Source organism: Trachinotus anak, unplaced genomic scaffold (assembly GCF_046630095.1).
Source record: "Trachinotus anak isolate AG129_WGS33_773 ecotype Australia unplaced genomic scaffold, CSIRO_AGI_Tana_v1 ptg000012l, whole genome shotgun sequence".
In the NCBI taxonomy this organism is placed as follows: Eukaryota; Metazoa; Chordata; class Actinopteri; order Carangiformes; family Carangidae; genus Trachinotus; species Trachinotus anak.
In genome coordinates this window covers 27837322-27858314 of record NW_027273863.1, presented here as the reverse complement: position 1 = coordinate 27858314, position 20993 = coordinate 27837322, and the positions used below count along the sequence as shown (strand labels likewise).

Sequence of the window (20993 nt, the reverse complement as noted above, 5' to 3'; positions counted from 1 at the left end):
GTTACAGTCTGGTTTAAACCGTTAAACCGTTACAGACTGGTTTAAACTATTTAAACCGTTTAAACCGTTGAACCGTTACAGTCTGGTTTAAACCGTTTAAACCGTTTAAACCGTTAAACCGTTACAGACTGGTTTAAACTATTTAAACCGTTTAAACCGTTGAACCGTTACAGTCTGGTTTAAACCGTTTAAACCGTTTAAACCGTTAAACCGTTACAGTCTGGTTTAAACCGTTTAAACCGTTAAACCGTTACAGTCTGGTTTAAACCGTTTAAACCGTTAAACTGTTACAGACTGGTTTAAACTATTTAAACCGTTTAAACCGTTAAACCGTTACAGTCTGGTTTAAACCGTTTAAACCGTTTAAACCGTTAAACCGTTACAGTCTGGTTTAAACCGTTTAAACCGTTAAACCGTTAAACCGTTACAGTCTGGTTTAAACCATTTAAACCGTTAAACCGTTAAAGACTGGTTTAAACTATTTAAACCGTTTAAACCATTTAAACCGTTAAACCGTTACAGTCTGGTTTAAACCGTTTTATATACAGTCTGGTTTAAACCGTTTAAACCGTTAAACCGTTACAGACTGGTTTAAACTATTTAAACCGTTTAAACCGTTAAACCGTTACAGTCTGGTTTAAACCGCTTAAACCGTTTAAACCGTTAAACCGTTACAGACTGGTTTAAACTATTTAAACAGTTTAAACCGTTAAACCGTTAAACCGTTACAGTCTGGTTTAAACCGTTTAAACCGTTAAACCGTTACAGACTGGTTTAAACTATTTAAACCGTTTAAACCGTTAAACCGTAACAGTCTGGTTTAAACCGTTTAAACCATTTAAACCGTTAAACCGTTAAACCGTTACAGTCTGGTTTAAACCGTTTAAACCGTTTAAACCGTTACAGTCTGGTTTAAACCGTTTAAACCGTTTATATACAGTCTGGTTTAAACTGTTTAAACCGTTTAAACCGTTACAGTCTGGTTTAAACTATTTAAACCGTTTTATATACAGTCTGGTTTAAACTGTTTAAACCGTTACAGTCTGGTTTAAACCGTTTATATACATTCTGGTTTAAACTGAAAAAACCCAACGGTCGAATCTGACTAACGGTCAAACGAGTCGCATGCTGCCTTCAGCGTCAACTCTCGGGTCGTAATTTCCAGATTTTAGTGCTTTCAAAAGCTTTCGACAATAAAACAAACGATACTTTCTGTAGGAGTCAGATCTACTTTGTTTGGAGGACAGATGCAAACATGAATAGTTCATAAAATAAACACCATTCACCGCCCAGAGACAGATTTATCAGTATAAACCCTGTTCAGGATGTTAAGTTATTTACCTGACAAAAATGTAAAGTAGGCTGAAGAAATCAGAAGGTTCATCCTGTTCCCATTGCAGCTGAAGGCAGCAGTTCCTTGTGAAAATGTATTTTATTCATTTATTCGATATAAAAACCAAGGTTTATTCTCTCTCTGTGCTGTATCCAATACTTAATCAAAATATAAATATATCACCTCCTATTGTATTAAAGTTTTATATGGATTTTCAGTTTTTAGTTGTGCAATGTATTTATTGATTTATGTTTTTTCCGGTGTACAAGCATTTTTACTCCTGTATGTTTCTCCGTTAGAGGTGAAGACAAACCATTTGCTTTTCTGCTTTGTGTGTATGAGTTTTAAATTTACTTTTTGTTGTTAATAATCAGTTTTAGTTCAAACCATTTAATTTTCCCAACAGGCTGAGTTAAAATATTTCACATTTGTCTTTAATTCCAACTAATTAACCATGTTGTCTTCATACATATTCAGCTGTAAAATAAGTGTTCAGATGTTTCTATGTCACATTCACAGAAATGGTTGGTGCATTATTCATTTTAATTTTCATTTATTTATTATTTATTTGAATTAGATGATGCGGTCCTTCTCAGTTGATTTCACATTCTACAGTTTGAATCTCTGGATTAATAATGGCGGAAACAATTTATAAACCGCACAAGAAAGAAAAAGACATGCACCAATTAATATTGATTTATTCCTGCACGGGCAACCTTTAGAGACAGTACCAAAATTCAAATATTTGGGATCATGGTTTGATGAAAGAACACATGGAATTCCCACATAAAGCACATTTAAATAAATGTAAGAAAGCTTTGAATCTCATTAGAAATGTATGTGGCTTTGACTGTGGTGCTGATAAACTGTCACTTTGAAATATATATATAGGGCTGTAATAAGATCCACTATTGACTATGGAAGCATAGTATATGAAAAAGCATGTAAAACAATACTACAGAGGTTAGATAGAGTCCAGAACACAGCTTTAAGGTTATCTTCAGGGCCAATAAGAACAACTCCAATAAATGCTTTGCTAGTAGAAGCTGGTTAGCTGCCTTTGCATCTCGGACAAGATATTGGGTGCAACTGAAACGTTATGGAAAGGAGCACCCCACCACTGGTTAGGGTTATATATATATATATATATATATATATATATAAATATAATATATATATATTTTATATATATATATAGATAAATTGCCAGTATTTTCAGCATAAATTGTTGCAATTATTATTGGTGTCCAATGGATAGAGTTACAGTTGTTTTTCTCTTTTCCTTTAGTATTCAGCTGATCTGATGTCATGACTCTACACACTCCGACACAGCAGGCGGCGGTCTGCACAGAAGAAGAAGAAGAAGAAGAAGAAGAAGAAGAAGAAGAAGAAGAAGAAGAAGACGACACGCTGTGATTGGCCTGTGGGCTGTATAAAGACACGCTGTGATTGGCCTGTGGGCTGTATGACGACATCATGGCGGCGGCTCATGGGCCGGCTCCGGGCCGGAGGGAGCCGCGGAGCCGCGGAGCCGCTCGGAGGAGAAAACGTCGGTAAACATAAAGCGAGGGAAACTCTTCGGGAGCGCGGCGGGGCCTGGTCTCTGTAGTGTCGCCGGCTTCGCTGTGAGCTCACCCCGACTGCAGCAGCTCTCCTCTGGCCGAGGCCCCCAGCTTTCAGCGAAGCTAACATGCGGGCCCCGGACCGGGTCCCTGGTGGATCGGTGAGGCCGGAGCTGAAGTCTGGATCTGAGGGACTAAAGGTCTGTGTGGGCAGTTAAATGTGAACCTTGGGGACCCGCTGTCCCTGCTTTGAACCAGACTTCTGTTTAGATTTGACTAATTTTAGCTGTGGTCTGAACGTCCCGGCCTGTAACATTAGCCCAGATTAAACTCGTGTTATCTTTAGTTGTCCCTCAGGTGACCCTCTCTGCCCGCTGTGTTTCCCGGGCTGAAATCACCGCTGAGCTCCAGCCACAGGTGTGTCCAACAGACACGGGTCACAAAAGGCTCATTTCCCCGGACCACAGGAGAGGCAGGCCTCCTCCTCACAGTGGAGGTGAGTCCAGCTTGGTCTGAGTAATCCGGCACTAACAGCGATTCTAATGGAAACTGACGCTGACATGGTTCAACTAAATGAACTCACCTCCACCTGGTTGTGTGGAGGCAGAAATCTGTCATTTAGGTGAACTGACGCTTCAATCGATGTCACTATCAAACTATCATTAACGACTTATTTTCCTCATTAGTTAGTGTGCAGGTGACTTTGTTTCCGTATAAACATGTTTTCATTTTACTTTTTTTTTTTTTTTTTTTTCTGACCAACAGTTCAAAAGGTGAGGACCATAATTTCGTGTCACATGACAGAAACACAGGAAACGCTCACATTAAGAAGCTGACGCCACAGATTAGCACAACATTTTCAGCAGGACCAGGACCAGGACCAGGGTGATCTGCCTCCTTTGCCCACCAGACTCATGGGACTGACAGGTAAGAGCCACTGACCACACCACACCCCAGAGGACAGGTGTGCATTTACCTGTCATTCTGCCTGAAAGTGATGAAATAAAAGGCCGACTGAAGCCCCGCCCCCAGCAGTATGTTCACAGAGGCGGAGCTATGATAAAACCGGACTGAAGCGTATTCTGATTCAGGATCAGTCTGTCTTTCCTTCAGGTGCGTCTCTACCTGTTCAGTAACACTGCTCTGATTGGCTCTGACAGATCAATCTCAGTGACCTGCAGGAGATGAGGCTGTGATGTCGGACCTCCAAGATGATGGTGAGTGTCATCAAACGTCCTTGCGTGTGTGCAATGATGTCACAGTGGGTGGGGATAGTGGCTGCTGGGAAATGATGTAAACAAAAGGCCGAATTGTAGCGCCCCCACCAGGCAGTGTGTTCTCAGAGCGGGGGCGCCCTGACAAAGACTGACCGAAGCGTTGATCTGATCCCAGAACAGCTGCTCACTGAGGGTCATGTGACACAAACAGCAGGAGGAAGAGAGAATATCAGCAGCTGGTTAGAACCAGTTTACAGACAGTCTTGCTCAAAGTCCCCTTACTGGCTTTTTTCCTTAGAGGCAGAGCTGCATCACTTAGACTAGGTAGAATTTTTGATGGAGTTGGAAGAAGCTGGATGCAGTTGAAAGCTCCAGCAAAGTTAATAAGGAGATGTTGAGTTGTCTGTGTTTCTGAATAAATTTGACACCTGGTCTCTGCAGGTGAGTCTGGAACCAGCTGCAGTGTGAAGGGAATCGTCTCCAGGCTGCGGTTTGAGGACGGCGGTGAGTCCTCAGTCTGTCCCAGACTCACTCTGCACAGGTTTCCATACTGTTCATACTGGGAGAGACTGGAGTTAATACAATGAGGTTTGTCCTGTCCCAGGTCTGTACACTGATGGTCTCACAGACCAGGTTTTATTCTGACAGGAAGTTATACACGTTTGCAGACTGTCAAAATAAAACTACCAGGAACATGTTCCAGATGTTTCACCATCAGCAGCTTTTACCTGTTCATCAGCCTGTGGAGTGTCTGACTGTCACACCTGTCCAGTGTGGACAGGCTGCAGGTGGACCGAGGTGTGTTAACTGGACCTACTCTGACCCCACGTTCACATGTTCATGTATTTAATAAAGAAAATTCATTTAGTCTCCTTTAGTTTTGTGTATTTATTTCAGCATCAGCTGATTTGTCCTGAGACAGAAATGAGACCTTCATTGTCATGAACTGAAACACCACACCTGCCGCCTCAGGCCTCAACTATGAAACTGGTTGTAGCCTGGTTCAGTTAACTCTGGTTTACCTGTCCAGGTACGAGCACATTCACATGAAACAAAGTCTTTAATTATAAGCAACATTGTCACAACCATGAATATTGTGAGTATTAACATGACCTGAGAGACCTGCAGGTAACGTAAACATGATCATATGACTAGAATGAATCTACTGATTCAAGTCAGACTGAGCATCACAGCCTGAATTATTGTGACGTTTCTTCCTGACATAGTTGATGTGTGATGACTGAAATGTTCATTTCTAATGAAGTATTGATTGGTGTGTGGATCATTGATCTGATCAGAGACATCACAGGTTTAGTTTTTATCTCCAGTTCTGCTCACAGTCTCCTCCTGTTATTCTGAGCTGCAGTGATGAAGAGGAGAGTCACAGCTTCATCACTGTCAGGATCCTGTGGATGAAAGAATCTGTGTCCAGTTCAGATGAAGCTCTAATAGTTCTGATGGAGTTATTTAGTGATAAACTCTCCTCTGTTTGTTAGAAGCTGTTTTAAAACCAGAGTGGACACATGGAGAGACTCCAACAGCAGAACATCCACTGATCCATACAAACATCTGCTGATCTTTATTATTAGACTTTATTCTCCTCTCTTTTGTCCCTGACAGGATCCTGTAGAGATGATGACTCAGTGATTTCAGGTATCTGATTGGTCAGTAGATTGATCTGATCCTCTACCCCTGCCCCGGAGCAGGTTAGTTCAGTATCAGTTACCATGGTGATTTACCCCGGTAACAAGTGAACCACCCCTCTAGGACTGAAAACCAGAGTTAAACCTGAAGTTACCTCAATGACCTCACATCCTGTCTGTAGTCCAGACCTCTGAACCTGGAACATCAGAGTAACATGCAGGGAAAAGAGCTGCTGACCCTAACCACTGAGGATCTTCACGGGTTGAACTCAGAGGAGGCTGCGTCCACCTCCTCCACAAAGATCATCAGCTCAACCTCAGAGTTCAGGTCGGTAATGAAATGAGTTAAAAGCTGGGAGGTGCAGAGAGGAATGTGGCTGAAACAGGCTGACTCACCTGCAGGTTTGTATCAGCTCATTAAACCAAAAGCCATGGAAATAAATGTAATTTTAAAGTCAGAATTCTGCCTGACGTGACTAAGACAGTGACAAGGAACATGAGCTGTTTGTTCCAGGTTCCTCTGAATGAGTTTCAAAACGACCTGGTTTCATATTTAGGTTTAATATCCAACAACACAAGTGTGACTGGCTCTACTCTGACTGCTGCATCACGCTTGCACCATTTAGAACGTATGATTATGATTATTATTATTATTATTATTGTAATTATTATTATTAACATCAGGTAGTGCTGTTGTCGTCAGTCCCTCCCTCTCTCCCTGTTGGGTTTTGTTTAGGTAAGGGGGGGGGGTGAACTTTCCACCGGAAGTGCACCGCCGCGGCAGCAGAAGTTGCTCCCGGGTCCTGGACTTCACAGTCCGTCAACTTTAAAAACGAATCCGTCAGATTCTGGTTCGGCGGCTGAACCTGCGGGATGGAGACGGACACGGCTTCACCGGTAAACACACCGACACACCCGCTAATCCTCCGGCAGCCCGAGAGTTTGAGACCGGAGCTGTTAGCAGAGCGGAGCTAACTGAGCTAGCTCTAGGTGTGAGGAGAGGAAACCTCCCACCAAACTCCATTCAAAAAATCCAGCAGTGAAAAGACAGCGGTCCTGTCCTCTGACCGTCCTCAGGAGCAGACAGGTGACAGGTGATGTTCATGTTGTCCTCAGGACACACCCAGAGCAAGCCGCAGTCTGACGACAGACAGGTGAGGACAGCCAGGTGAGGACAGCCAGGTGACGTGTGAGGACAGACAGGTGAAGTATGAGGACAGACAGGTGAAGCGTGAGGACAGACAGGTGACGTGTGAGGACAGACAGATGAGGACAGACAGGTCAAGTGTGAGGACAGACAGATGAAGTATGAGGACAGACAGGTGACGTGTGAGGACAGACAGATGAGGACAGACAGGTCAAGTGTGAGGACAGACAGATGAAGACAGACAGGTGAAGTATGAGGACAGACAGGTGGAGTGTGAGGACAGACAGGTGACATGTGAGGACAGACAGATGAGGACAGACAGGTCAAGTGTGAGGACAGACAGATGAAGACAGAAGGTCAAGTGTGAGGACAGACAGATGAGGACAGAAGGTGAAGTGTGAGGACAGACAGATGAGGACAGTCAGGTGAAGTATGAGGACAGACAGGTCAAGTGTGAGGACAGTCAGGTGAAGTGTGAGGACAGACAGGTGAAGTATGAGGACAGACAGGTCAAGTGTGAGGACAGTCAGGTGAAGTGTGAGGACAGACAGATGAGGACAGACAGGTCAAGTGTGAGGACAGGTGAGGACAGTCCGGTGAAGTATGAGGACAGACAGGTGACGTGTGAGGACAGACAGATGAGGACAGACAGGTCAAGTGTGAGGACAGACAGATGAAGACAGACAGGTGAAGTGTGAGGACAGACAGATGAGGACAGTCTGGTGAAGTGTGAGGACAGACAGATGAGGACAGTCAGGTGAAGTATGAGGACAGACAGGTGAAGTGTGAGGACAGACAGGTGACATGTGAGGACAGACAGATGAGGACAGACAGGTCAAGTGTGAGGACAGACAGATGAAGACAGACAGGTGAAGTATGAGGACAGACAGGTCAAGTGTGAGGACAGTCAGGTGAAGTGTGAGGACAGACAGATGAGGACAGACAGGTCAAGTGTGAGGACAGGTGAGGACAGACAGGTGGAGTGTGAGGACAGACAGATGAAGTGTGAGGACAGACAGATGAAGACAGACAGGTGAAGTATGAGGACAGACAGATGAGGACAGATAGATGAGGACAGACAGGTCAAGTGTGAGGACAGACAGATGAGGACAGACAGGTGAAGTATGAGGACAGATAGATGAGGACAGATAGATGAGGACAGACACGTCAAGTGTGAGGACAGACAGATGAGGACAGACAGGTCAAGTGTGAGGACAGACAGATGAGGACAGACAGGTGACGTGTGAGGACAGACAGGTGGAGTGTGAGGACAGACAGATGAGGACAGACAGGTGAAGTATGAGGACAGACAGATGAAGACAGATAAGTGAAGTGTGAGGACAGCCAGGTGGAGTGTGAGGACAGACAGATGAAGACAGACAGGTGAAGACAGACAGGTGAAGTGTGAGGACAGACAGGTGAAGACAGACAGGTGGAGTGTGAAGACAGACAGGTGAGGACAGACAGGTGAAGTGTGAGGACAGACAGATGAGGACGGACAAGTGAAGTGTGAGGACAGACAGATGAGGACAGACAGGTGAAGTGTGAGGACAGACAGATGAGGACAGACAGGTGAAGACAGACAGGTGGAGTGTGAGTACAGACAGATGAGGACAGACAGGTGAAGACAGACAGATGAGGACAGACAGGTGGAGTGTGAGGACAGACAGATGAGGACAGACAGGTGAAGACAGACAGATGAGGACAGGCAGGTGGAGTGTGAGGACAGACAGGTGAGGACAGACAGGTGGAGTGTGGGGACAGACAGGTGAAGTGTGAGGACAGACAGGTGAGGACAGACAGGTGGAGTGTGGGGACAGACAGGTGAAGACAGACAGATGAGGACAGACAGGTGGAGTGTGGGGACAGACAGGTGGAGTGTGGGGACAGACAGGTGAAGACAGACAGGTGGAGTGTGAGGACAGACAGATGAGGACAGACAGGTGAAGACAGACAGATGAGGACAGACAGGTGGAGTGTGAGGACAGACAGGTGAAGACAGACAGGTGGAGTGTGAGGACAGACAGGTGAGGACAGACAGGTGGAGTGTGAGGACAGACAGGTGAAGACAGACAGGTGGAGTGTGAGGACAGACAGGTGAGGACAGACAGGTGGAGTGTGAGGACAGACAGATGAGGACAGACAGGTGAAGACAGACAGATGAGGACAGACAGGTGGAGTGTGAGGACAGACAGGTGAAGACAGACAGGTGGAGTGTGAGGACAGACAGGTGAGGACAGACAGGTGGAGTGTGAGGACAGACAGGTGAAGACAGACAGGTGGAGTGTGAGGACAGACAGGTGAGGACAGACAGGTGGAGTGTGAGGACAGACAGGTGAGGACAGACAGGTGGAGTGTGGGGACAGACAGGTGAAGCAGGACTGCGGACAGTCACCTGTCTGTGTGTCTGAACAGGGGAAGAATCTTTACTCTGAACAACACTTTATTAGGTTTTCACCTGTTTTCCTGGTTGTGGTTCACCTGGTCTCCTTATGTAACAGTTCCTGTATCACCTCAACCCTGTGATGCTCAGGTAAGTTACACACACCTGTGTTCTCAGGACAAGCTGTGTGATGTCACGTAGACGTAGACGTCGTTAACTGACCAGAGAAAATCTCCCAGAGAACAATCATGAACATTGACTGCTGTTCTCAGTCTCCTCAGGAGAAGGACATCGTTCCAACCAACAGAGAACCTACCCCAAGGCATCATGGGATTGCTAGTAGACGGCTAACAACCATGCTAACCACAACAATAACTGTTTTCAACGCAGAAAAACATGCAGTCTTCACAGGGCGGGTCTTGATTATGAGGGCGGGTCCAGGTGTAAGGTGTCATTTCCATGAATTTGCAGTAACAGACGGAGCTAAAAACCAAGAGTCAGCCTGAAAACGTCACAGTCTCTGTAGTTGCTGCCGTCTCCCTGTAGGGGGCAGCGTGCTGACATGATCTGAGTTTCATTCAGTATGAAGCAGTATTGATCGGGCTGATCTGTGGACATTGACACAGTGGTGATGATTGACAGGGAGGTTTAAAGTCAGATCAGCTGATGAAGGAGATGTTTTTATTCCAGGACGCAGCTGAAGAACTCGACAGCGTCCGGATCAAGATGGAGCCAGATGGAGACGTGGAGATCCAATCGTATCCCATCCTCAAGAAGCTGTCCGTCAAACTGACCGACTGCAGGGTGTGGCTGGAGGGGCGGGACTTCCTCTCTTTGGGTAAGAATCTGGACTGAATTTATATTGATCAGAGAGGGGAAACTATTAATCAATAAAAACTACAAATCATAAAGTAAACTGCTGCTGCTTCCTTCAGGTGAAGACAAATGAAATTTGTCACATATAAATTAAACATTAATAGAAAAACATTTTTACATTCCTCAAAGTGAGGTATTTAAAAAATATTGATTTGTTATTGGTTGCAAAACTCAGTAAGGCTGCAGTTCACAGGTCGTCCAATCAACAGTCCTGAACCCAGAGATATTGATCGATTATGAAATAGTTGCTGGTTAGTTTCTTTCTATCATCGATGAAGCTTTGTTCCTCAGGTATTTTATATTCAATGATGGTTTCAGCTCCTATGTCTTGTTTTTCTTCTGATTGCTGTTGACCCTCTGGGGAGTTTGAAATAAAATTTGAATTGAATTCAAAAACACAACCACCACTAAAAGGAGCCTTAATTTGACCTCTGACCTCCCCAACAGATGATTACCCTCACCTCTGTAACCAGAGTCCGAGTCAGCAGCGGCCCACAAACACCGGCAGGAAGATGGTGTACTGCTCCGAGTGTAAGAAAGGTTTCTATAAGAGGGCTCACCTGGAGGCCCACCTGAGGATCCACCGAGGACTGAAGCCCAACGAGTGCTGGCAGTGTGGGAAGATCTACCCGACCCTGATGAGTCTTGTCATCCACCAGCAGATCCACGACCGCAAGGAGCCCTACCAGTGCTCGTACTGCGACAAGACCTTCGCCCTGAAGAGGGACTGGAAGACCCACCACCGGACGCACTCCGGGACCAAACCCTTCAAGTGCTGGTTCTGCGGGGACGGCTTCAATGAGCAGGACGAACTCTCCGAGCACCTCGAGGCACACAAGGGGGAGAAGTGCTACCACTGCAAAGTCTGTGACAAGATGTTTGTCTCCTACCAGGGCTTCAACTTTCACCGCAAGTCGCACAAGAACCAGAAGCTGCTGCCCTGCCCTAAATGCATGAAGACCTTCAGCAACCCCCAGAGTCTGAAGCTCCACCAGGTGACTCACTCCAACAGGAAGCCGCATAAATGCCCCACCTGTGGCAAAGGCTTCAAGCTGCAGAGCGGCCTGCACTGCCACCAGAGGACCCACGAGGACGTGAAGGACTACCACTGCGTCGAGTGCGGAAAGTGTTTCTCCAGCCTGCAGGGTCTGAAGCTGCACAACCGCACCCACACGGGAATCAAGCCCTACAAATGCACCGAGTGCGGGAAGAGGTTCACCCAGTCACCCCACCTTAAGTCTCACATGGTCACCCACACTGGAGAGCGGCCGTTCCTCTGCACCACCTGCGGCAAGAGATTCACCCAGTCGTCCCACCTGAGATCCCACATCACGCTGTTCCACGTGGGCGAGAAGCCTTTCACCTGCGACGACTGCGGCAAGAGCTTCACCATCGCCCACTACCTGAAGATGCATCGGCTGAGCCACACCAAGGAGAAGCTGTACCAGTGCTCGTACTGCGAGAAGTCCTTCTCATACCACAACTCCTGGAGGGCCCACGAGAGGATCCACACCGGTGAGCGTCCCTTCAGCTGCCAGGACTGTGGCCAGAGCTTCATCACGTCAGGGTCGCTGCTGAGCCACCAGAGATCCAAACACACCGGAGAGAAGAGTCACTATTGCATCACCTGTGGAGAGTTCTTCTTCACCAGCTCGCTGCTGCGGGTCCACCAGCTCGACCACACTGGTGAGCGGCCGCACGCCTGCAGCTGCGGCAAGACCTTCAAGACCAAAGGAGTGCTGCGCTACCACTTGAAGAGGTTCACCGACCACCGGCCGGCCGAGTGAACGTCTGAGAGGAAACTGTGACTGTCCAGAAACACCAGGTTACCTGAAAACACACGACAGAGGTCTGTGAGTCCTCTGGAGAGGGAGCTGGGGAGGTGAGGGGGGGGCGGGGAGCAAGGCCAGACAAAGATACTGTGTTGGGTGAAAGGGACAGGTGCATGCAGGTGTGAAACAACTTTAAGTTAGTTAATGTAGTTTGTTACCAGGTGGAGCTGCAGTAGTGACACAGATCCTGGAGGAGAAACTGAGTCAGACCTGGACCCTAAGACCTGAACCACATGTTGACCAGGTTCAGTGTGACATCACTTCCTGAGGATATCACCCTCTCTGATGTCCCTCCAGAATAAAGCTCCAGAGAAACAGAAGCTGCAGAACTTCACTGAGAATCCTCCTGTTTTTAAGTTTCCTTCAGTGTCACAGTGAAACAGAGACGGATACACTGCAGACAGGAGCTGCTCACATGATCACAGCTGTTCACATGATCACAGCTGCTTCATAGGCTGAAGTAGGAGCCTCAGTTTTCTGTGTGTGGGGGGGCAGATTTTAAACACCTCTGACACACGGTGACTGTCTGCAGACCGGTGGTGGACAGAAAGTCTTGGTGCTGCTCCGTCAGCAGTGTTTATGTGCAAAGCTGCTTTTATGGAGCAGTTTTATTTTGACAGTTTGTGTATCTTTCCTGACGTCAGCTGATGATGCTCATTTTAAAACACTGCTCGCATGAACATGTAGGACATGGAGAACAGTTTGAGAGTGATGGACACAGTTGATGATCACTTTTTAATCAAAACAGTCTGACATTGTGATTTAATGTTTTTTACAGAAAATGAAATGATGCTTTAACACTCGTCCTCCTGCTGCTCATCTCACCTGTCCGTCACCATGTTTCACACTCAACACTAAGAGACCATGAATCTGCTGCTCAGAAACACTTCATGTCTCAATGAACTGAACATGTGACGTCACATATTAAACACAATAAACACAATAAACACAATAAACCACACAAGACAGAAAAATGTCATGTTAGGAACAAGGGTCCTCACAAGTGCAGAAAGACTGAGATATGTGTGGCAGGTCATGGATGTTAAAACCAACACGTATGAAGCACTGGGTTACTGTGTGAGAGAACAGGATGGGACCAGGTGTCTGTTGAGGAAGCTCAGAGGTCAGAGGTCATCACAGAGTTCACAGTCCTGCTCTCTGGGGGTCACATTATCAGCTCCACCAGGTTGAGCCTTAAACAGTTGATCAGTTATAAACTCCTGAATATAAATGGATTGAATGAACTCACCTGAGCCAATGACAGGTGTGGACTCGAGTCACATGACCTGGACAAAATCTGATGGCCTGCTTATATAGAATTAAAAAGGAAAACAGACCAAGTGACATCTGGACTTTTACTTTGACACTAATGCATCGTGATGTTTGACTGTGAAGACAACAATAAAACATGATTTCATATAAAAATTTCAGCCAATCAGCTCCTTATTTCCTGAAAACAGATCAACTGCAGTCTGACCTCAGACAGACCGATCAGGACTCATGTAGGGCTTGAGACAGTAAATGTACTCAGTTACTTCCCGCCATAGCCAGTTAGCAAAGGTGTGTTGAACATGTTTTTAAATTTATTTTATTTCCCCAGCTTTTAGAAAAGATGACACTGTTAAATAAGAATCCAGATTAATTTAATACAAGACATAAACAAAATAAAACCCAAGAATAACTACATAAAAAATACTACTGGACTTAATGTGACCTGTTTTAGTGGTCACAGATTTTAATGAATCCTTGAAATGAGATAAATTCAACACACAAACGTGTTACATTATATAATTATATAACATGAAGATTATATATACCTAACATTTTCATCATACCATCTCCGGAAATAATATCTCTGTGTGATTATTATCAAAATACACAACAGTGTCTTTGTTAAACTGTAAGCTGTGCTTTAAATCCCTGATTATTCCTTTAATGTTCCTCAACGTTTGTTCTGCTGCTTTTATTCTGAAGGCGTAGAGTAAAACGTAATAAGACTTCCTGTCGTTATGTAAACAGTAAAGATGGCGGCCTCCTGGGTTCGCCGTGCCGTCCTCAGTCAGACCCTGAACAGATTCAGGTCTGCAGGAAGAGACCTGATCCGGACCTCAGCTGGAAACAGGTCAGTTTGTATCAGACTCACCTGGACAACAGGTGAAACACAAGCAGGTGATAAAAAAGACTAATACGCTCAACTGTGAGAGGACCTATATAATGTCATGTAGTATAATGATGAAAACTGTTCTCTGCAGTAAAACGTGAACTTCCCTTTGATAAACTTTTTAAATAAAACTCTCACACTAAGAGTTTCTCTGACATTTGTTTACAATTATTAAAACAGACTATGTTTTTAAGAAACGTTCACAGTCTGGGTGTCAGCTCCCAGATTCTTGAACTTGTGTACACCACGCACATTGAGTGTCTTTACATTTCACCTCTCTGCTTGGTTTGGTCACTGAAACTGTAATTGCAAGAATAAATGAAATAGGATTGAGTCAATGGCAAGCAAAATAGTGGGAAAACCCCACAAACATGTGACCCACCTCTACACTGACAGGATGAGGAGGAAAGCTCGGAGAATCACCCTCTCTCAGCCAGTTTGAGCTTCCTAAGTCTGGGAGGCGCTACAGAGCCCCTCTGGCTAAAAGTGTATTCAAAAAGTCCTTCATCCCAAATGCCATCAGCAGGCTTAACTTAACAGAGTGACCAATCCACAGACACGATCCAGACTACTATTTATTTACTATTTTACTATTTACTTTAACTTTTTTACTTACTTGTTTTCATTGTACCTTTTTTTTTTCTTTTTGAAATGTCATATATTTGTATGGAGCCGTCTGTATCTCCAGTAGTCTGCGTGTTGGTGAGCCAAAGAAAACACTCTCAATCTTTAATGTCCACTCTGCTGGACATTAAAGATTTATTCTATTCTATTCTATTCTATTAATTTTCATATTCATTTCATTCAGAGGTGATAAAAATAAAAATACTGAGCCGAGGTTCAGTAGCAGGAAACAGGTGTGTTCAGAGTTTACAGCACCTTTTTCACCTGAAAAAATAAAAGATCCAAACCAAATGTTTGTGTGAGAGCTTCTCGTCCTGTATCTGAAGTTAATGCTGAGCTTTTCTCTGTTTGTACAATGAAATAAACCTTCAGACTGCAGAGTGGCAGCTCTGTGACATCAGAGTCTGTGGCGGTAAAACACTCGGCCTGCTGGGTAAAAGTGAGCAGACACGAATCCACTGGGCGAAGCTTTAGGAACACACAGAGAGGAGGAGGGAGAGGAGGAGGAAGAACAGGAACAATACTGTGGGCAGCAGTCGGTAAGTTTAGTCAAACCAAACCCCAGTCAAATATCTACAGATTTTACTCATCAATTCATTTAAACCAATTTCCAGTTCAAAATATTCTCATTTTACATTTGACAGAAATGGGAAGATAGTATAACTCACAACAGACTCCCTGAACCTATCACCAACCTTCAGCCAGACTTCAGATTACTGTGTGTGTGTGTGTGTGTGTGTGTGTGTGTGTGTGTGTGTGTGTGTGTGTTTGTGTGTGTGTGTGTGTGTCAGCAGCCTTCTCTCTGTTCACCAGTTCTGATGAAGACAAACGAGATGAAGCTCAGAGGAAGGAGGATGAGATGATTCTGCTGCTGAAGAAGGCGAAGGTACCAGGACCAGTTAGTTAGTTAGTGTGTTACTGATTGTGTCCATCGCATACATAGACTGAAAGACACCAACATCCAGCTGCATTGGTGAAACATGTAGTAGCAGTACCAGCAGCAGTACCAGTAGTAGTACCAGCAGCAGTACCAGTAGTAGTACCAGCAGCAGTACCAGCAGTAGTACCAGCAGCAGCACCAGCTGTAGTACCAGCAGTACCCGTAGTAGTACCAGCAGCAGTACCAGCAGCAGTACCAGCTGTAGTACCAGCAGCAGCACCAGCTGTAGTACCAGCAGCAGCACCAGCAGTATCAGCAGCAGTACCAGCAGCAGTACCAGCAGTAGTATCAGCAGCAGTACCAGCAGCAGTACCAGCAGCAGTACCAGCTGTAGTATCAGCAGCAGTACCAGCAGCAGTATCAGCAGCAGCACCAGCAGCAGCACCAGCAACAGTACCAGCAGCAGTACCAGCAGCAGCACCAGCAGCAGTACCAGCTGTAGTATCAGCAGCAGCACCAGCAATAGTACCAGCAGCAGTACCAGCTGTAGTATCAGCAGCAGTATCAGCAGCAGTACCAGCAGCAGTACCAGCTGTAGTACCAGCAGCAGTACCAGCTGTAGTACCAGCAGCAGCACCAGCAGCAGTACCAGCTGTAGTATCAGCAGCAGCACCAGCAACAGTACCAGCAGCAGTACCAGCTGTAGTACCAGCAGCAGCACCAGCAGCAGTACCAGCTGTAGTATCAGCAGCAGCACCAGCAACAGTACCAGCTGTAGTATCAGCAGCAGCACCAGCAATAGTACCAGCAGCAGCACCAGCAATAGTACCAGCAGCAGCACCAGCTGTAGTACCAGCAGCAGCACCAGCAGTATCAGCAGCAGTACCAGCAGCAGTACCAGCAGTAGTATCAGCAGCAGTACCAGCAGCAGTACCAGCAGCAGTACCAGCTGTAGTATCAGCAGCAGTACCAGCAGCAGTATCAGCAGCAGCACCAGCAGCAGCACCAGCAACAGTACCAGCAGCAGTACCAGCAGCAGCACCAGCAGCAGTACCAGCTGTAGTATCAGCAGCAGCACCAGCAATAGTACCAGCAGCAGTACCAGCTGTAGTATCAGCAGCAGTATCAGCAGCAGTACCAGCAGCAGTACCAGCTGTAGTACCAGCAGCAGTACCAGCTGTAGTACCAGCAGCAGCACCAGCAGCAGTACCAGCTGTAGTATCAGCAGCAGCACCAGCAACAGTACCAGCAGCAGTACCAGCTGTAGTACCAGCAGCAGCACCAGCAGCAGTACCAGCTGTAGTATCAGCAGCAGCACCAGCAACAGTACCAGCTGTAGTATCAGCAGCAGCACCAGCAATAGTACCAGCAGCAGCACCAGCAATAGTACCAGCAGCAGTACCAGCTGTAGTATCAGCAGCAGTACCAGCTGTAGTACCAGCAGCAGCACCAGCAGCAGTACCAGCTGTAGTATCAGCAGCAGCACCAGCAATAGTACCAGCAGTAGTACCAGCTGTAGTATCAGCAGCAGTACCAGCTGTAGTATCAGCAGCAGTATCAGCTGCAGTACCAGCAGCAGTACCAGCTGTAGTACCAGCAGCAGTACCAGCTGTAGTATCAGCAGCAGTACCAGCTGTAGTACCAGCAGTCCTACAGCAGTAACCATCTCTCTCCGACAGCTCAGTCTGTACCGGGGGCAGCTGCAGGCAGCCTCTGGTTTCCTCCATCAGGCCGTCGCTCTGGCTCATCAGACTCAAAACAACCAGGCCATCATCTACACCTACAGTCTGGTAAGCACCTGCAGACTCTGACCACGCCCACACCTGCAGTTCTTGTGAATAGTGAGGACTCTACCTGGGTGAGCGTCCCGGTGATGAACTCAGAGTGTGGAGGTTTGTGGGAGTTTAGTGATTCAGTCCTGCTCAGCAGAGTTACCTGGGAACAGGTGAGTCTGTCATCAGAACAGATGTGTGATGTTCTGCTCTTCTGTGTCAGTTTGACTCTTGTCTTATTCTCACTGTGTCCAACATAGTGAGACCTCGGTCCTGAGACCAGCCGCTGTCCCACCCAGCTGAACTCTGGGTACTCTTAGCTCTGAGGTCAGGCTGTAAATCTGCACCTGTGACCTTTGACCCCATCCTCTGACCTGTCCCTGTGTGTTTCCTCAGATGGCGAATCTGGCCTACGTCCAGGGTCACCTGGATAACGTGAGTACTGTCCGACCCCAGCCCCGCTGCTTATCTTCATAGTACAGCTGTGAGAGAAGGTGCACAGGTAACACAGTGACACCTGGACAGGCACTGAGCTGAAACCTGGTTCAGGTCCTGCTCACTGACACCATGTGGTTTTGGGACTTGTGGTTTCATGCTGGAACTTTTCCTCCTGAACTTAAAGGAGCGTGTGTGTTACTGATGAAGGTCGAGTGTAACAGACCAAAGTGATGCAGCAGAGATCAGCTGACAGTGATGTCACAGCTGAGACAGTCACAGTCTTCCTCCTCTTCTTCCTCAGGCTGAGAAACTCTTCAAGGCAGCGATGAGCTTCATGTTGTCAGGAGGAACACCACAGGTCAGTGTATTCGTGTGTGTGTGTGTGTGTGTGTGTGTGTGTGTGTGTGTGTGTTTCCTTCCATCTTCACTGACTTCCTGTCTGTTTCCAGGACGACAACGCCGTCATCGAGATGTCTCTGAAACTCGCCACCATCTACGCTGAACAGAACAAGTAAGAACAGAACTGACCTGATCTGCATCAGCTTCCTGTCAGAGATGTGACTGTTTGTTTGTTTGTTTGTTTGTTTGTTTGTTTGTTTGTTTGTTTGTTTGTTTGTGAAGGGCAGAGCTGGCTGAACATGGGTTCAGGTTCTGTACTGAGTCCCTGGAGGCCAAGCTGGAGAAACAGAAGGATGTCCCGGCAGAGGAGCAGACAGGTGAGATGATGTCACTCAGATCAAATCAAATCAAGTTTTATTTATACAGCAGAAGTTATCTCAAGGCACTTTCCAATTGGAGGCGGTCAAGAGCTGCTCTATAAAGAATTGGAAAGAAAGAGCAACGAGCAAGACCCAGCAATTCCCAACAATTCCCACCAAGAGCAAGCACTTGGTGACAGTGGCAAGGAAAAACTTCCTTTAAGAGCCAGAAACCTCAGGAGAGAGAGAGAGAGAGAGAGAGATGGAGGGAGAGGGGGAGGGAGAGAGAGATGCATTAATAGAAGTAACAGTAATAAGCAGTAACAGCAGCAACGATAGTGTTAAAGTTAGTGATAATGCAGCTACTGATATAAACATAGTATAAATTATAGTTAATAACAGTGACAGTAATTCAGCAGCAGGTGTTGAGCAGGATCGTGGAGGCAGCTACAGAGGAGGGGGTGGGGGGTGGGTCACAGGGAGACGCAGAGGGGGAGGAGCACACAGCCTGGGCACTCATGTGATCGAGAGACAAACAGGCAGTTAGAATAATGCAGTAAATGCAGCAAATTCAGAAATTTCAAAGTAATTTTGTGGGCAGAAGAACCTGGGCTGTACTGTGTCTATACTGGGTATGATTGATTTATTGACACTGAGGCCACCCGTCGATATTAGGAGAATAACAGGTACAACATCTGAGGTAGTTAGAAAATATACATTGAAGTAAAAGTTTAGGTATAGAAGTAAGTTTTAAGTTGAGGAGAAGGCTCTGCAGCCAGCAGAAGACTTTTTAACTCTAGGAACAGACAAGAGCCATAAACTCTGGGAGCAGATCACGAGTAGGAGTATAAGGTTGAAGAACAGTTGTGTTCTCTAAAGTGGAGCACTTCTACATTCTGATTGGTTAAACCTCACAGCCTCTCAGAGGGAGGGGGGGCAGGGACGGGGACAGCAGGATGACATGAATTTCAAAAGAGGTACAAGAAGGTTCAATGGAAATGAAGATTCTACCTGGACCTGAGAACCTGCAGAACTCTGTTGTCCAATCAGAGTAGTTCTTACAGAGAGAAGATCTCGTTCAGGTTCAGCATCTCGGACTGAGGTTTGACACCGATCACTGACACTGTCGTCGTTGTCGTCCTCAGAGGAGCAGGAGGCTCTGAGGAAGGAGACCCGCCTCCTCCTCGGTCTCTGTTTGGACTCACGGGCTCGATACCGAGCCTCAACACGGCACCTGAACCAGGCCACGCAGGACTACCTGAACGCCTTGAGCATCTGCCGCCAGGAGCAAGGAGAGACACACCCGCAGGTACAGAAACACCCACACACTAATAGGTAAGGACATGCCCACAAACACACATATGTAGAGACACGCCCACAGCTAGAGGCACGCCCACACAGGTAGAGGCACGCCCACACAGGTAGAGGCACGCCCACACAGGTAGAGACACGCCTACACACAGGTAGAGACACACCCACAGGTAGAGACACGCCTACACACAGGTAGAGACACGCCCACAGGTAGAGACACGCTCACACACAGGTAGAGACACGCCCAGTAAAGTGAATGTCTAAATTGATGTCATGATTTCATCTCCTGTCAGACTCTGGTGCTGATGAGTGACCTGGCCACCATCCTGGATCTGCAGGGTCGCCATGACGACGCCCTGGTACTGGTCCAACAGGCCGTGGATCTGAGCCGGTCCGCTGGACACCCGGACCAGCATGTCCTGCTGGGAAACATGGCCGGGATCCTGCTGCACAAAGGTGAGGCCGGTCCCTTTGAAGGTTTGATGTGGCCTCTGACCCGCTCTGACATCCTGTCTGTGCTCCATCAGGCCAGCTGGATGACTCGGTCCGGGTGTACCACGAGGCTCTGAGTCTGGCCCGACAGGCCGGAGACCAGGAGGCCGTGGAAAAGGTCCAGGAGGGACTGAAGGAGGTGAAGAAGAGAAGGGACCAGGGTAGGAAGGAGGAGCCGCAAGAGGCTGCAGAGGAGTGACCGGTGGACTGGGTGTCCATGGACAGACCAGATGGTCCTCAGGACGAGGACACGAGTCCCTCAGTCTGTTTGTTCAGTCCTCAGCAACAAACTGTCGTCCTGAAGTCTCAGGTCCTTCAGGACGAACCCTGAAGGACCTGAATCATCTTTTCACTGTTTGTGTCTCATGTCCCCAAAGTGAATCTGCTGTGAATAAACCAGTCACTGTCTCAGTCTGCTGTCCACAGGGAGCTGGATTTAACCTGAGGTCACAGGTCACAGGTCACAGAGTGTGTGTCTGTGGGGTCCAGAGGACCAAAGGTCCACAGGTCTCCTCTGTCTAAACCGTCCTTAAAAATGTCCCCAACTTTCAGATATGTCCTCGGTGTTCAACAACTGGTGTCTGTCAACAGGGGTCACTACAGGTACTACAGGTACTCCAGGTA

General features: G+C 46.8%; 2 protein-coding genes and 1 non-coding gene across 9 annotated transcripts; all 3 read left to right on the top strand.

The window, feature by feature from the left end:
• The first annotated feature begins 2603 nt into the window (after positions 1-2603).
• On the top strand, positions 2604-13833 carry LOC139629769 (oocyte zinc finger protein XlCOF6-like). Of its 4 annotated transcripts, XM_071492599.1 has the most exons (8): positions 2610-3095; positions 3242-3391; positions 3661-3822; positions 4056-4112; positions 4554-4616; positions 4717-6083; positions 9976-10123; positions 10609-13833. In XM_071492599.1, the coding sequence occupies exons 7-8, from the start codon at positions 10012-10014 to the stop codon at positions 11946-11948; spliced, it is 1452 nt and encodes a 483-aa protein (XP_071348700.1). In that variant the 5' UTR covers positions 2610-3095; positions 3242-3391; positions 3661-3822; positions 4056-4112; positions 4554-4616; positions 4717-6083; positions 9976-10011; the 3' UTR covers positions 11949-13833. The 4 variants fall into 4 exon arrangements, with proteins under 4 accessions (XP_071348701.1, XP_071348700.1, XP_071348699.1 ...); XM_071492600.1 differs by having other exon boundaries at positions 2604-3095; positions 3242-3517; positions 4554-6083; XM_071492598.1 differs by lacking the exons at positions 2610-3095; positions 3242-3391; positions 3661-3822; ... (1 more) ...; positions 4554-4616; positions 4717-6083 and adding an exon at positions 6486-6652.
• On the top strand, positions 4176-4288 carry LOC139629937 (small nucleolar RNA SNORD89). The gene has a single exon (XR_011693078.1). It is a non-coding gene; the product is annotated as a small nucleolar RNA SNORD89 (small nucleolar RNA).
• A 143-nt stretch (positions 13834-13976) lies between the features above and the next one.
• ttc19 (tetratricopeptide repeat domain 19) lies at positions 13977-20780 on the top strand. Of its 4 annotated transcripts, none has more exons than XM_071492608.1 (11): positions 13977-14115; positions 15151-15317; positions 15573-15664; positions 17338-17448; positions 17827-17865; positions 18170-18226; positions 18318-18379; positions 18490-18584; positions 19712-19875; positions 20171-20333; positions 20405-20780. In XM_071492608.1, exons 1-11 carry the CDS (start codon positions 14018-14020, stop codon positions 20566-20568), a joined length of 1212 nt encoding a protein of 403 aa, XP_071348709.1. In that variant the 5' UTR covers positions 13977-14017; the 3' UTR covers positions 20569-20780. The 4 variants fall into 4 exon arrangements, with proteins under 4 accessions (XP_071348709.1, XP_071348708.1, XP_071348711.1 ...); XM_071492607.1 differs by having other exon boundaries at positions 15570-15664; XM_071492610.1 differs by lacking the exon at positions 17338-17448.
• Positions 20781-20993: the final 213 nt, after the last annotated feature.

Excerpts from the sequence above, each read along its gene's own strand:
- ttc19 (XM_071492607.1), top strand. The coding sequence starts at position 14,018 with ATGGCGGCCTCCTGGGTTCGCCGTGCCGTCCTCAGTCAGACCCTGAAC. Across the intron at positions 15,665-17,337 it reads TGCTGCTGAAGAAGGCGAAG|CTCAGTCTGTACCGGGGGCA; the intron begins GTACCAGGACCA and ends TCTCTCCGACAG. Across the intron at positions 20,334-20,404 it reads CGGGATCCTGCTGCACAAAG|GCCAGCTGGATGACTCGGTC; the intron begins GTGAGGCCGGTC and ends GTGCTCCATCAG.
- LOC139629769 (XM_071492598.1), top strand. The coding sequence starts at position 6,629 with ATGGAGACGGACACGGCTTCACCG. Across the intron at positions 6,653-9,975 it reads AGACGGACACGGCTTCACCG|GACGCAGCTGAAGAACTCGA; the intron begins GTAAACACACCG and ends TTTTTATTCCAG. Across the intron at positions 10,124-10,608 it reads GCGGGACTTCCTCTCTTTGG|ATGATTACCCTCACCTCTGT; the intron begins GTAAGAATCTGG and ends CCTCCCCAACAG.